General features: G+C 36.7%; 1 protein-coding gene across 1 annotated transcript in view; it reads right to left on the reverse strand.

Annotated features, from left to right (window-relative positions):
- LOC140147094 (atrial natriuretic peptide receptor 1-like) overlaps positions 1-17,546 on the reverse strand; it is a 131,176-nt gene that overhangs the window by 19,046 nt on the left and 94,584 nt on the right. Inside the window, 2 exon segments of the mRNA XM_072168867.1 lie at positions 55-240; positions 1,099-1,359. Of these exon segments, the coding sequence (XP_072024968.1) occupies positions 55-240; positions 1,099-1,359 (447 nt within the window).

The raw sequence follows: 17,546 nt of genomic DNA on the forward strand, positions 1-17,546 counted from the left end.
AATTGCTTGCCCCTCTTTTGCCCCCCTGACAGATAATTATTGCACAGCCCTTACCTTTGCTATGTCAAATATGAATGACAATTTGAAGCTGAGGTCCAGCGCCATCTCATCGTTTGATAACACGCTACGTAGACTCCCTTTGGCACAGTATTCTGAGATGTGATAAAAAATGTCTGAATTCTTGACAGGAAAACAAATGCCTAGGAAACGGTTCAGGTTGTCATGGACCAACCATTTCATCTGGAGAAATATGACCAAGAAAGAATTATACAATTAGTAATCACAAATTACAACACATTGTCAATAAGAGCTTTACATATCCTTAAGAGAGCCAGGGCTAGGGGAACCTTTTGCTGAGCCCTGGGCATGGTAACACAAATGACCCTTTAGCTCTTCAGATCGAAGTGTTCACCCCACCACTCTAACCTATGCTCTTTTTTCAAGAATTCTTGCATCAAGTTGCTTGAGTATCCTCAAATGACTTTATCTGCACAAATTCACCTCTTCAAATCTTTTTAATATGACCCAAAATAAATACTACTAAAATAACTTGCTATGCTGTAATATCCAGTGTGTTTTAGCAGACCAGACATAACTTTGTGCTATTTGTGGCTTTCTGAGAACTGGGAACATGCATTAATACACATGTAATGACCTTATCAACAGAAATGCCAGTCATAATGTGATGTAATCAAGCAAAATGAGTCGGATGTCGGGAATATTGATTTTGAGATGTAGCCAATAACAGTATACAACTTCTTTTTTATTTTATTGTTCTGAGCAATACTAAAATGGCCATATCTCTGTAACCATAAGTTGAATTATAATAATAAACCAATATTTCTATAGCGCAATTTGCATCGCAGATGCCCCATTGCGCTTTACAATTAACAACTAAAAAAGGAAAATACACATACATAAAATATACAATATAAAATTGACACTGTATATTAAAAACAACACCTTAAAAGGTAAAATAATGCAAAATAAAGCTCTGAGAATGAGGCATGTAATAAAATTGAAAACTGAATTTTGATTTTGATCAACACCAGACTCATTTAGCTTGATTGCATCACATAAGTGAAGGACTTTACCAACCTCTTTCAACTCCTGTCGCAAGACCTTATTGATATTAGAACCATCCAACTTAGCCTTCCGTAGTACTGCCGTCTCATTTGCATAGGTAGCCAACACAAATGCTGGCATCTCATCTGGATTTTTATTTTCCAATGGATTTACCACAAGTTTGCTGGTTTCCATCGTCTTTTGGCTGGTTGAATGACTGGTGGAGTGTAGGGAATGAAGGCTGATACGATTGGAAACATTGGGAAGCCGGTACGTGGAAGGGTACCCTTGGATCTGAAAATATAGTAACAGTAATCTATAAGCATGTAATATATGTTTGTGTGTTTCCTCATACAGAAATATCACCACCCTCAGCAGTAGATAGCTACTTCATCACCACCCTCAGCAGTAGATAGTTACTTCATCACCACCCTCAGCAGTAGATAGCTACTTCATCACCACCCTCAGCAGTAGATAGCTACTTCATCACCACCCTCAGCAGTAGATAGCTACTTCATCACCACCCTCAGCAGTAGATAGCTACTTCATCACCACCCTCAGCAGTAGATAGCTACTTCATCACCACCCTCAGCAGTAGATAGCTACTTCATCACCACCCTCAGCAGTAGATAGCTACTTCATCACCACCCTCAGCAGTAGATAGCTACTTCATCACCACCCTCAGCAGTAGATAGCTACTTCATCACCACCCTCAGCAGTAGATAGCTACTTCATCACCACCCTCAGCAGTAGATAGCTACTTCATCACCACCCTCAGCAGTAGATAGCTACTTCATCACCACCCTCAGCAGTAGATAGCTACTTCATCACCACCCTCAGCAGTAGATAGCTACTTCATCACCACCCTCAGCAGTAGATAGCTACTTCATCACCACTAATATCAGCAGCAGATAACTACTTCATCAACACTAACATCAGCAGTAGATAGCTACTCATCACCACTAATATCAGCAGTAGATAGCTACTTCATTAACACTAACATCAGCAGTAGATAGCTACTTCATCAACACTAACATCAGCAGTAGATAGCTACTTCATTAACACCAACATCAGCTATAGATGGTTACTTCATCAACACCAATATCAGCAGTAGATATCTACTTCAACAACACTAATATCAGCAGTAGATAGCTACTTCATCACCACTAATATCAGCAGTAGATAGCTACTTCATTAACACCAACATCAGCTATAGATAGTTACTTCATCAACACCAATATAAGTAGCTGATAGCTACTTCTTAACTACCAATATCAGCAGTAGATAGCTACTTCTTGAATACCACAGCAATATCAGCAGTGGCTAGGGCTCTACTTCATCAATGCCAATATCAATTGTAGATAGATACTTCATCAATAACATTATCATCAGTAGATTGCTATATACTTCATCAAAACCAATATCAACAGCAGATATTGATTGATTGATTTTATTTGGTTCCATATAAAATAGCATACAAAATACAAATATATTATATAACAAGATTAAAATACATTAATTACATATATGGCCAATTCCACCATTACGGACATTACAGATACATGCAACTTGCAACTTTTAAGTGAATTCGCCACTTGCACGGTTCACGCCATTATGCACTATGTGCGGGGAGAGCCTCGAACTGGCAGCATACATGAATGGGAATTGAACCAGTCATAACATTCTGTGTAAGGTTACGTAATTCTTCCTTTCATGGATGCTGCCAGTTCGAGGCTCTCCCCGCATATAGTGCATAATGGCGGAACCGTGCAAGTGGCGAATAGCACACCTGTTTGCTGTTAGGATAACACTTTATATCTTAGTATGCTATTAGTACACACAGATGGTACATATCCTTAAATCTCTGTTCTGATAGCTACTTTGTCAATACTAATATCAGCAGCAGATAACTATTTCATCAATACCAATATCAGCAGTAGATAGCTACTTCATCAATACCAATATCAGCAGTAGATAGCTACTTCAATAATACTGATATCTGCAGTAGACAGCTACTTCATCAATACCAATATCAGCAGTAGATAGCTACTTCAATAATACTGATATCAGCAGTAGACAGCTACTTCATCAATACCAATATCAGCAGTAGATAGATACTTCATCAAAACCAATATCAACAGTAGATAGCTACAATTATATGCATACTGTTGTGGATGTTAATGAAGTAGTTTTCTATGGCTGATATTGGTATTGGTGAATTATCTTTAGCTACTGCTGATCTACTATTGAGATATATGTAGATGTAAAGATGCTTCTATAAAAATTCTGTGAAAGATCAGTAAGTATCTTTAAAGGGCATTTGTACACAAACCTGAGGCAGCAGCATCCCCAATGATGTCAACACACTATTGTACTTATAACACTATTTTACAAGTAGAGAACATGATGTTTTGACCTCTGTTGATCTGATACAGATGATATATTAATATATATAACTTAGTGTGCTAACCATACAGGTGAAGCCATGTACTGCATGTTCAATGCTATGTACTCTGTTAATATAGAATAAAATTTCTTCTTTTAGCAAGTGGTCATAACCCATTTGGTATGTGTATTGCAATGTTTATGCAAATGTATTATGAATTAAATGGGCCATATAGTGGGAACTTTACAATATATGCCGTTTTTGTCATGGTTGCTTTTGGGGATACATCGGGACCATTCACAGCATTCCAGGCAGAGGAAACCCTATTATGAGGCAACACACAAATGTATAGAAAGGGTCCATATTTCGTATTTCGCCCCGTCCTATTACTTCCATGCAAAAATCTGGTCATGCCACTCACCACTGTGACATGCACACCTGATTGAATTAGCTATCTGAGGCCAGGATCTGATGTAGGAGTGATGGGATATCCAGTTTCCCAGTGTATAATCAGTTTGTAAGCAAAGTCCTCATTTCTATATTTATAAAGGTTTGCAAGGCTTTTTCTCAAGACCTATTCATAGATTTTCTGTGTGCAAAATATTTTACAATCAAGTTCTAGCATCAATAAGTCAATTTGCAGATTTCATAATTGTCTTGTTTGTCCTTAAAGTATAAAGACCTGTCATCATGGTCAAGCTAAAGAACTTCCTCTCCCACATGCCTTTTCTTCACACATGCTAAATAATTCTAATTGGATAATTATCTGAAAGATGTTGTTGTACTAAGCAAAAGTATATAATTATATTGTTAAAGGAGAATATTACTGATGAAAACATTTGCTTTAATCTGTTATAAATGTAATTATTGAAAACGAGATGATATTTACACAACATCAAATAAAACGTGCCGTTTCCCAGAAATTCCCACCCTGTGGTAAGTATGTCTCGCGCCTGTGTTGAACATGCCAATGGGATAGCTTCACGCTCTAGTGTAGGTATCAGTCAGTCATGTCATAGCTATTCAAAACCTTTGTGTGTATGACGACATCACTGTGCCCACACTGAAATGTATGACAAAAATCTAAATATCATGGGGCTGGAACAGACACGTTTTATTTGATTTTACGGTAAATGCTGTTCCATTTTCAGTAAAACCAGTAAAAATGTGTTCAATAATTATGTTTATAACATATAAAAGAACATGTTTTCATCACTTGCATTCTCCTTTAATCATGTGTTCATTAATTTAATATGTGATGGTTACAACACTGAGCATAGACATTGAAGGAGACTCTCCCCAGTGCAGCCCACAACAGCTCAGGTTAGATTCCCCTAGTAGACTCCTAGTGCCGCTGTTGATCACGACCATCTTTGTCGGTTTTTCTACAATCAAATATTCCCGTCTAGTTCTATCTGGTTCACCTTGTAGTGTTCTAGCTGTGTTAAAGGGCGTCTTAACCCTTGAATTATGCAAACTTTCGGGCCTCATGCCTGCTAAATTGTTGGTCTAAAGATGTCAATGGTGGGTGAAGTGCAGGTGCTGTTGAATCCATTATTAAGGGTGGTCTTAACCCTGGAATTATGGAAACCTTCGGGCTTCATAACTGCTAAATTATTAGTCTAAAGAATATAAAAGTATACATTTTTAGAATGGAAATGACTTGATGAATTCATCTGTGCGGTCCAATTTGGGCCAAAATGCTCATTTTTGGAGAAAATCCAAAAAAACAGGGTTTTTGGCCCAAATTTTTTTTTTGCAACGTAACAAAAAAATTGTTTGGCCAAAAAAAATTTTTATTAATTTTTAAAAACTAGATAAAAATATCTAGGGACCGTTTTTTCATTTTTTTTGAATTTTGACCAACTTCACCAAAAATATTTGAAATTTGGGCAAAAATCAGGCTTTTTATGATTTTTTTGAAAATTTTGCATTTTTTGACCATTTTTGGTGCAAATTTCTCAAAGTTATGAGGCCCGAAATTTTTCATAATTCTAGGGTTCAGACCAACCTTAAACAATTTTACTGCAGAGGACACATTATGTGGGTGTAAAGGATAAAGACAGCATAATACATGTATATCACTTCTTTGCCAAAATAGAATAATAATAATAAATTCAATAGTAATGAAAAATTTAGATTAACATAGCGCATTTTTCTAGAGGATTCAAAGTGCTGTAAATTTCACTACCACCTGTGAATCATCAGAAACAGATCGCATCAACTAGGCAGGTTGCAGCCAAACCCGGGGCAAACCTATCCACACTTAGATTGTAACATCCAATTATCTATGCAGCCAACCAAATTCCATTGGGTGAAGGAAGTTTTTGATAACCAAACAACTAACACCGATTTAAATTGTTAACATCAAGGTGCAAGCTTGCATGCCTACCAATAGCACAAGTGACAGCAGTGCATATTGCGTTCATATTATACAAGTATCCTCACAAAATGCAATCGGGCATATATGTCAATATAGGATGCTCATGTGACGCATTTGGACAAATTACAATGCGCAATTTTGAATAGACTTGAAGGTCATTCTCTGCCACAGGCTTTTCTTCTGTACACATGCTAAATAATTATGGGATGATTCTCAAAATAAGCTGTGGTAATTCTAATGAGATGCAAACAAGAGTTTACACACTATTACGTTTATTAATTTACCACTGAATAAAGCCTAGATAGGGGGTTTCCTGTTTGTAATTGCTTTTATAATAACTAGCGGGACACCAGGCTACTGCATGAGTCCCCGCTAGGTGAGTAAATGGGGCGTTCACTAAAGCGGGAGGAATTACTGAACAGGTAGAATCATTGAAAAGGTAAATTTCATTTATCTGAGTCTGACCCTCGTTAAGCCTAAGTTTCCATTTTAGCTTCTTTCTTTCTTTTTAGTTTCTTCTACATGGGCCAATTTTGTTCCATTTTTTAAAAACATTTTGCTGCTAAGCTTGCAAATTTCCGTTACCATGTTTTTTATTTACTCAATCCCGCTCCCATTATTTTCTAAATCTGTCCTTTCTTACATTTCCCTGTTGATTTCATTTTTTATTTGCTGCTTAGCTTGTGATTTCCCGTTTTCATGTTATTTATTTAGTTCTGTCCTCAGTTTAATAGCTTTTTTTTATATTTAAATCATCTAGATTTATTAGATTTTATTATTCTTTCCTTCTTCAGCCTATTTTGTTCCCGTTTTCATTTTCTTACTGTGACTAACTATAGGCTAACCCACATACTCGTAGGCCTACCTGTTTGTCCTCATTTTGTTTTCTTTTTTAATTACAGTAGGCTTACCTCTTCATGTTGTTTGTACTTTTTAACACACATCTTTTCCCCGTATTTATTACGCCTCACGGTCGGTCGTTCACCCGTATTATCATTCATTGCGCGACTCTCGTCGTTTACGTGAAATGGCGTAGTGTTGCGTTACCAGTGGCTATCGCTGTGCTACTGAGCGGCTTGGCATTAGATAGGCCCGCACGACGCGCGGGCTAGCTTGACAACTGACCCCCTTTTTTGTTTACCCAGCATAGCAACGTACCACATTTTCACTGATTTTGAGGCCAATTCTTGACCGTTTTCAACCAAATAAAGTTTAAACACGTTCCCGTATATTCATCGATCTCCCGTATGAATTTGGCGACATTTGGATCGAAACTGACGGAGCCTTTCCATGATACATAGATACATAGATACATAGATACATAGATAGATACATACAACATTCGCCTATTTATAGTAAGATGATCCAATGCGTGCACAAAAAGGCCTACTTCAATTTTCAATATAATCAGGCCTGATTTTTTGTGAGGGGTACTGATTTTGAAAAAGTGGACTTTTTTCCAGGGGGTGGGCAATTTTGTGAAAAGTGGACTTTCTGACCAAATATTGACCTTTTTTGACCAAAAAACCTTTAAAAACCCAATTTTTGGATTGCTACACTTGCAAATTCTTATTTTTTTTGGGGGGGGGGGTCTTCCAATGATTTTGGATCGGCCAACACTATTTGAATAATATCAGTATTGATAAACTACTCCTACACTGCAAGATTCTCATCTGTGTGACGCCGATGTCACATCAATGTCACTGCATCGGAAACTACACCTCGGTTTTCCATATCGCCGGTCCGAAATAGCCGGGTAGTCAGCCTCCTAGGTTTCTACAGAGTGACTTCGCGGCGCGGTGACTTCGCAGGAGAGTCACACCGGTGTGAGTCGTGTGACTACGCGACTGGGCCTGGGTGCTCAGACCGGCGTTTTGGGTTGCCGGTTTTGCTTTTAGGCCTATTGCCATATTTTTTATATTCTCTTGATTTATTCAAATAATATTCTTTATTTCTTGCTTTTTTTAAGGGATTAGGGAGGGGAAACTGCAAACTGGACTTTAAAAATAAGGAAAATATTAGATGAATAAAATAAATTTGTTAATAAAAGAAATAAACATGATCAGTAAACAAAGTATAATTCAATAAACTAATATGATGAATAAAATACATTTTTGTTAATTGGTGGTTATTTGAATAACTAAATAAATAACAAATTAAGAAATAAATAAGCAGGGAGAAACCAATAAACGAAGAATGGAAGAAACAAAGAAACACTTCGAAAGAAAACAACTTGCAAATAAAGAAGTTAAAAGTACAGGAATATTATAAAAAGCATGTAGGCCTATTGATGAATTAAAATATTAAATGTGTAAAATAAATAATTATAACAATAATAATTCATAACAAGCATTAATATTTGCATGATAAAAAATAAGACACAATTTCAAACAAACACTGCAATAGCCAATAGGCCTATATTGATGTGACACCGATTTATAGGCATAATTTGATAACGTAAAAAAATCAACATGAAAAACAAATCAAACTAATAGGCCTATAAAAACACCATTTTGAAAAACAGAAAAAGAAAATAGCACAAGCCAAAATTTTGCATAAACTTACGGCAGTAAAAGTATAACTTTGCAGTAGACCTTTCAGGAAAGTGACAAGAAGTAAAACAAAATGCATGCTAGGCCTATAAATCAATTTTAAATATAACAGAAAAAGTTCTTGCTTCAAATAAGTACAGTTTTGGCAAATCAAAATGTATAAATTGAAAATGCTAGGCCTATAATAGGCATACTTTGCGAACTTCGGCTGAAAATCTCTTTTAAAACATTTAAAAACACAATTCGTTTTAAATAAAACAAGTTTTAATAGGCCTATAACGTTATCATGCAAAATATGAAAAAATAGGCCTAATTTGATAGCAAAACATGCTGAAGTAAACAAGGCAATGATATAAGTTTTGTGGGAAAACAAGCAAACAAATAAACAAAATAAAAACGTTTGAAATGAAACAAACAAATAAACCAAGAACAAGAACTGCAAATAACACACACAGTTGATGAGATTATTAAACAGGCAGCACGAAAAGAATTAAAATATTATAAAAGAGAACAATAAATAAATGAAACAAAATGAATCGGAAGTCTCACAGTTGAAATATAAATGATAAAGAATGCAAAAGCACGATAAAAAAAACACAAAGACGACAGTAGCCTACAGCCACGGACCCACTGTACAGCATGCATCAATCAATTAATTATAAAACCAACTCATTCCATTCAGTCATGAGCGTATACAAGCAGTAAACAAGCATGATACGCGTATTTGTCATCATCAGCGTAGTATTTGGTAGATATACGCTGCGCGTCCCCAGAGTGTTCGAACTCATAACAGGGTTCGGTCAGCGACCTTTCGCAGCGTAGTCACCTTGAAGTTCACCGACTGGGCACCGAGCAGGCGGCGCATGGGACACTGGCTACGGAAGTCACTTTGATGTGACTACAAGATGTGGACCACTGTCGGAATCTAGTCGGTGGTGTACATCATGAGTCGCCGATGCGGCAGCGAGCAGGTAACACATCGGAGGCTAGCAGTTGTAGTCACTACGTGATGACACTGCTGCATAGTACCCTACTGCCTTGTTTCCGGCGTAGTCACTCTCCTGTAGTGACTCTGTCGGCCACCATAGGGTAGGTTATTCTGGAGTGACGGCGGTAGTGACTTCAGAGTTCCAGTGCGATGTAGTCACTCTGTCGCCAGGAATTTTGCAGTGTAGTTATTGTTATCTCAAGTCAGGGGTCAACCTGACTCGGCCACAAGTGGCAGGCAGGTCAAATATTATTTAAATATTTGAGTTTTGACAGTAAGTCATTTGACTTTGACATTTTAAGTCTGTTTTGTTTTTGTGAAAAATTGTATACATTTTTACATAAAACTTCACGCTCTTGATGTGCGCATATTTCAGTAATTTCACAGAAAATTTACTTTGCACTTCACGCTCGTGATGTGCGCATATTTCAGTAATTTCACAGAAAATATGTCATCAAGTTCCCAGAAAGTAGACAAATTTCTTGAGGCCTGATTTTGTATCAGAAGCTAACTTGGAAATGCAAATAATTGTAATCGTGCCTCAGAATGCAGAAAATATTCCAAACAGCAGTTCATGTTCCCAGAAAGAAATTTTTTTTTTCTGCTGCATGACAAACTCAACTTACTAAGCAAGACACTTTGCCTATATTTTTTATGACCAAACTAGTCTGTAGTAAGCGGACTGATCAGATGTCTCTAAGGGAGCGATCGTTATTTATGGCAGGGGGGGGAATGGGTAAATTTAGGGGGGAACACGAATTTTTTTTGTGGTCTTGAGGGGGAACCTGAAATTTTTAGTTGAACCAGGAGGGGGGATTGTTAAATATTAAATGGAGAAAATTGGGAAAACAAGGGGGAACGCGAAATTTTTTTGCGGACGCGAGGGGGGAACGCGAAATTTGTTGTCGATATTTTGCCAAAACACCCATTCCCCCCCTGTCGTAAATAACGATCGGTCCCTAACCCTAAAAGGTTGCATCACCTCAAACTCAGGGAGTCACCGGAGGAAGGGGGATTCACTTCATGCAAATGAATTTAATTATTTGTTGTTTTAAAAATTAGACTCTTATATATAGCCACCTGGTATATACCCTCTGGGTGTAAACTGTAGCTATTATACATGGTCAATTGGTTGCTGGTATTGTTGCTTGTTATCACACTATAATAGCAATTACATAATAAAATGTCAAGTCATGCAAAATTCTTACAGTTAGTTGTCATCTAGGTAAAAAAAAGTTGCTTCATGCCTCAGCTTCTGATATAGCAGTATCATAAAAGAGAAAAGTACCATCTGATAAAAAGAGAAAGTCAGACTGGACTAATCAACTGCTCAGTGCCAGAAGTGGGAATATGCAATAGTTGCCCTGTGAACATTTGGCAATTTACACACAGTTATGTTGTACTCATCTACACATGGCAGCTATTGCACTTACCCACCTCTGGACTGAGCAGTCGTTATGTCATATCACGAGGGTTCTGATTAACAGCTAGTTATCACTGACTAACATCATGTAAGTGAACTTTTTGTTTCAAAATTAGAATTCAATTCCGCAGCAGCTGTCCAGAAAGTCCACTATGTTCACCTGGTATGCCCTGTGGGTCTAAACTTCAGCCACAGTGTAGAAAATTGGTTTCTATTACATTTGTTATTAACCCTAACCATAGACTCTAGCCCTATTATATAGCACCATTTTACCTTTTTGGTGAAGGGAGCCAACAGAAGGAAAAAAGAAAGAAGATAAAGAAAAAAATGTTTGCTTTGGTCCAGCCTCATATTAAACCATGGACCCATCGAGTGCAGAGGACAAGACCGGGGATAGCAAACCATATGTGTTGCGCTGGCCTGGCCAGCATATTTTTGTCGGTATATGTATGCTCGGATGATTGTGCAATCACACCACATGGGATGCTTGCACGCGCAGTCGCTTTGTGCTGTAGTATTCCAGGTGGTTAGGGTTAATAGAAAAACAATTTTGTGGTAAATTATTTTTGGTAAAGGAAAAAGGCTGTATTATTCTTGAAAAGGGTTGCATTGCTCCAGAGGTGGTTCATGTTAATGAAATTTTCATTGAAAATTAGCATCCAGTACTTGGGGAGTGGGGTTGTTACTATGTGTTCATTTCACCAGATATTGATTGGTTGAATATATGTTTTGATAGTGGAACATGATCAGCATTTTCGGTCAAAGTCCTTCCGAAAAGGTCGTCTATATCAATTCACCTTTTTAGAATATCCCATCAGCCTTTGGCCCCAATGTGGGAGTGGTCTAGTTCGTAGACACATAATCTGATTGGACAATCACATGATTTCAAATGTCGTCAGGCTGTAAATGAGTCATCATGAGTGTTGCCTGGAGAGTGTTGAATACCCATAACACGCTTGTAGAGGTGCACGTATGATTCGCGTTGTATGTGTAGACTTAGTGTGGAATACTCGCACGTGCTAGCAGTTATATGTGCAACAGAAGACGGTAACTTAATTTTTGCTAAAAAATAGTTTATAGTTAATTAAAATAATATTTAAGTGATTAAGAATAAGAATGAATGATAGAAATTATTGTTATTACTATCCTGTACTATGTGATAGATGACAGGCTGCCACAGGCATGCACTACTCAAAATATTGGACCTGCCTGTCGTCTTATCACATGGTACAGGATAGGAAAAACATGAACCACAGCCCTCTATACATGGATAGCGGGCTCGCACGTTTAGAAGTTAATAACTGCGCATCGGTTATTTGGAGGGTATTGTGAAAAATCTAAATATTTTGCCTTTGGAACCGAGGAACATCCCGGGCGAGCCCGAGGGATATTCCGAGGTCCAAAGCAAAATGTTTAGATTTTCACAATGCCCGATATATTACAGATGCAAAGTTATTAACCTCATTCATAACCGTCACTAATCTCTTCACCTTACAAAATAACACAAAATTTTGCTCAAAAGTTTATAAAAATAGATGATTTTTACATCTTCCCTTTCCAAAAATCGATCAGGCTAAAACATGACCAATAACAAAAGTACGTATCACAATCTGCGCAAATATGGTAGCGCGCACTCCAAATACGGCAGCCAGCGCGCGCGCAGTTTGTTCTACGCACAACAACACGCAAACGCCCGGTCAATTGTGTGCGACATTGGAACAATTACACATTTTGCGGTCAATTGTGAGATATTAATTGCCTCGATTTGCGTTCGCGTTTTCACAAATAAGTAAATGTAATTGGATCGCGCACACATCGCGTTTATTAATGAGGTTATGAAAATAGGATAGTCGCCGATTGAAACCACTGACTATGGCTTTTTGACCTGACTAATATGGCGATTTGAACTAAGTTTTTTCTTCAATTTTAATTTTAATTTCAATTTTAATGTATACCTTTATAAAGAGTTGGGATATCCATGTATAGAGGTCAGTGTCGCGAACACGTCAGGGTCCAGCCGCAAAGGCCTATGGGATTTACTGAAAAAGGTGAAAAAACAGGAAATAGGTATTTGCCTGTAAATTAATTCCCCTTGATGCAATCCCGGGGGGGTACTCAAGTTTAGTTTTGGTAGGGACGTGCCGCTGAGATTTTGGAAGTAGACCGATAAATATAGGCCTACCAATTTTTCAAGAAATTTGGACCCATTTATATACCAAAAGTCAAAATTTTCGGCCGAATTTACCCAAAATTGTCTTAGTTTTTACAAATTTTCCCAAAATTTTGAGAAAATTTTAGCTAAATTAAGGAAAAATGGGCTGTTTTCGAAAAAATTGAGAAAATTTTGAAAAAGGACCCATTCATATACCAAAATAGGCTTTGAAAAAGGGGTCATTGATATACCAGAAGGCTGAAAATGCTACCCATGTTTGCGTGCACGTCCCGTATGGTCATTTGTACTGAGTACCCCGGGATGCAATCATCATAGAATTCTGACAATCTACTGATGCAAACAATGACCTGCTATGCCCTCTAGGTATGAAACAATCTGTTATTTAATGAAAAAGAAAACATCTATTAGATTGTCTTCTTGATATAATATGCATCTATTCTCGGAACTTACATCAACTGAACTCGCGTCTATTACACGTAGTTTATAATTATAGACCTTTCACTTGAAACACAGTACCTTGCACTCTGCTACCAAATCACTGTATTTCAACCAGGCCTGTGGTATGGGGTTTGAAGGGGCAGAGCCCCTCATGGGGGTTCAAGGGGGTGAGGCCCCCTGGAAGCTCAAGCATTTTTGATAATGAAAAGTACAATTTCAACGGTAAGTTCCCAGCAAACACAAAACGTTTTCGACATCATTCGCAAAAGGTTATAAAAGGTTGTCAGAAAACGTTTAAATGTCGGGTTATATAAAGGGTATAAAACGTTTTAATAACATTCCAAAAACATTCTCGAAAACTTGATACAAAACATTCTAAACAAAATTTTATTTTGGGGTTGAAAAAATATTTTGCGAAAAATGCTTGCTCAAAATATTTTCAATAACGTTTTAAAAACGTTTTCATGACCTTTATATAACCTGACATTTAAATGTTATCAAAAGGTTTTGAAAAAAACATTTTAAGCACATTTTTGTGTTTGCTGGGTTCAAATATTTAACATAATGTTATTTAAGTATTGACACAATATTTGGCAAAAATGTTTGCAAAAATAGTTTGCAATACCATTTTTTGAAAACATTTAAAAATATTGTTGTAGTGTGTTTTAATACAAAAGCGTTTTAAAAGCGTTATCATGACCTTTATATAACCCGACATTTTAATGTTATTAAAACGTTTTTACCTAAACCAAAAGCCAAAATATAACTTATTTAAAACGTTTTTAAAATGTTTTTGTGTTTGCTGGGTTAATAGGACTAAACTTCAAAACTAGGACATTCAAGATAAAATGATCAACCATAAAACATGTTACCAATTCATGATAAGACTCAATTGCAGTACACATGATACTAAATTCGTAAGTCATACCTCAAAAAAATAAAATAAGATGTAAAATCAACCATTCAAAAATCACCGAAGTTATTAAGTTATCATATTTATACAATATTATAAATATTGAATGTTTATGAGTACAATAGCAAGAATATTTTCATGATGTGAAATATGGACTGTTTTTTTAGACTGAAAACTGGTACGGCCATGGCTGAACCGGCCGTAGCGGTTCCGACGGGCCTGATTTCAACTTTATATTCCATGCAACATTAGGGGAGCTTCCTTGCTTCAGTCATTCAAGACAATGCGGCTTAAGTTTTATTTGTATCCAGAATGTTGATTATTTTTCATGTATTTATTTACTTTTTACACTCTGATCCATTTATAAAACCACCATATGAGAAAATTGTTTTATATATTTCTGCAAAATACATTCTGCCTTAGGCTTGCCTTTTCAACACAGAAATTTCACCACATCAAAGGAAAACATCATTATTATCATGATCATACTGCTCCTGATTCTGCACAGTATGCAATGAAACTGCACTTTGAAATTATGCAACTTTCAATATACTTGACATCTTTTTACTGGCCTTAATACAGGGCAATGTACTTTATCTTACTCATAAAAACTGTTTAGAGCATTTTCAAAATGTCTTATGATGCACCTTTAAGACTCATTCTAAGAAATTTTCTCAATGAGGTCACATTCCCTTTTAAGGGGAATTTTTATTACATCTAGTTTGTCTGCTGAATATGAGCAAAGTAATGTAAAGTTAATATTTTTTGGATTGTTTCTTCAAAACATAAATAAATGTCTAGGAATTTCTCGTGAAAACTTGCCCATATATATGAGGGCTATTCAGAGCTATCTTTGTGTCATTACACAATAACATGTGATTCTGTGGCAAAATATGAATTGACATTGATTGGTAATAATTAAACCAAAGCAACAAAAACAATTTGTAAAATACAAGTAACAATGCTTTCATTGAAATTATGTTGAAGACAGACTTTGCCCCAAGCCTTTTTCAATGTTGTTAACAAAAACAAAAATGCCACAAATATGTTTATATGTGATATGAATAAAACATGCCATCTTGAATTGCGTATCGACTGAATCAATGAGTTATAAATAGTTGTAAATGGCTTGTCATTCTGAGTTCAATAAGGTTGATACTGTACAAATAATTACTGACCTGAAAGTGTTTATTTGGTGCAAAATCAGTGTATCTAAAATGCAAAGTAATGTCTGAAATGGCACTTTGAATCAATACAGAGAGTTGTTACTGTTCAAAAATTGTCAAAGAGCTATTTATATAATTTTGATCAATAATGGCAGTGTAAGGGATGCACCATTTAGACTTCCATGGATGCTGGAAGATAAAGTCAGATAAGTTTTTCTATTTTTTGCCACCTTCTGCACCAAATACACTTTGTATTTTGCCATTTTTTCATGCATTATTATATTCATAGTTAGGTGGGTCATGTATTGTTGTTGTTGTGATAGATCAGTGTTTTTAAAAATCAATCATTGGTGCTGACAATCTCGCACTGCTTTATGGAACAGAAAAGGCTACCGGCAAACAGTGCTTTTGCATGGCGCTGACTTTCCTGCCACTAGACTCAGAGCTGTTGGTATTTCCGGTCCACTCCTCTCTTGGTTCAGGTCTTACCTGTTCAACAGGTCCCAGTTGGTTGCTATCCGTGGTGTGGATTCTCAATCTGTTCCTGTGCTTCCAGAATTCCCCAGGGCTCTGTCCTGGGGCCTCTGTTATTTCTTGTCTATGTTAATGACTTGCGTCTTTCTTCCTTTTCTTTAAACAGTTCTCTTGTTCTTTATGCGGATGATACTACTCTCTTCAAGCCTATCTCTGCTCCTGAAGACTTGGTTGATTTCCAATCCGACATTGATACCATCCATTCTTGGTTCTCCCTTAATAACCTTTCTGTCAATGCTTCCAAAACAAAAGTCATGGTCATTTCCACTAAGAAGGACCCTTTTCCGGATCTCAATCTCACTCTTAACAGCCTGCCCATTGAATGTGTGTCTTCTGCCAAATTTTTCGGTGTCTGGCTGTCTGACAAGCTTTCCTGGAATCTTCACATCGATCACATATGCAAAAAAGCTCGCAAAATCATTGGCTTCATTCATAGATCTTTCCAGTCAGCCCCTTTCAGCATACGTCACTCTTTGTACTTGGCCTTGGTTTGCCCAATTCTGGAGTATGGTTGTACTACTAGGCATCCTCTGAATATAACCCTTACCAACCATCTTGAGTCTACTCAAAGATTCACCTGTCGTGTCATTCTTCAGTCTTCCATCAAAAGTAATAACATAAAAGACCTTTTCTCAATAAAATTATTGTGAGGCCAGCTTTCCCTTTTAAAGGGAATTTTTATCTCACTTAGTAGTGATTTTTTTCACAAAAATTCTACTGGAAATCCAATGTTGCATCCTGAAAATCCTTGTCTTCCTAAACTTTTCCCAATGGTGTACTGTATAATTGGTTATTTTTGTGGGTGATTTTTTCGATGATTTAACTCTTCAGAACAGTTTTGAGGTTTCTTTTATTCACGGTCTGAATGAGCTACATGTTGAAGCCTATACATATTTGTGTGTGGTTTAAATTTGCGGTTACCTGTTACTGTAACTTTAATAGCTGTTTGGACTCTTTTAGAAAACAGTACCCTACAATCCAGGAAAAAAAGGTTGGCACAGTTTGCCTGTCTTTTGGTATATCTCTGCCCCCGCTCCCCCAATTCAATGTTGGACCAAGCCATGTTGTCAACAGGTCCGTGAGACCCTCCAACATTGAATGATGGGGAGTGGGGAAGGTGAGATATATGGGAAGTCTGTACTTCACATATATTGCATGCATGTTTCCCTCGCCTCCCCAATTTTAATAGTTGGCACGCATTTCCATTGTTTAGTGCAGGTGTGCCAACTATTAATTTCCTGGGTTGTCCGAATCAATTCCAAAAATATGCATCTAATTTCATATTTTGGCTTGTAAAATAAAAACCGTTAAAGGTATGGCCACCAAATTTTCAGGAAATAATCCTCACATGCATATCAATATATGAAATCAATATTAATAAAAAATATTGTGAAATAAGGTATAAGTCAAAAGAATGTTATATAATTGCCGATTATTTTCGAAGTTTAAAGCTATGATAACTCGTCCAAAATATGCATCTAACTTCATATTTTGGTTTATAAACTAAAAACCATAAAAGGTATGA

Source organism: Amphiura filiformis, chromosome 3 (assembly GCF_039555335.1).
Source record: "Amphiura filiformis chromosome 3, Afil_fr2py, whole genome shotgun sequence".
NCBI lineage: Eukaryota > Metazoa > Echinodermata > Ophiuroidea > Amphilepidida > Amphiuridae > Amphiura > Amphiura filiformis.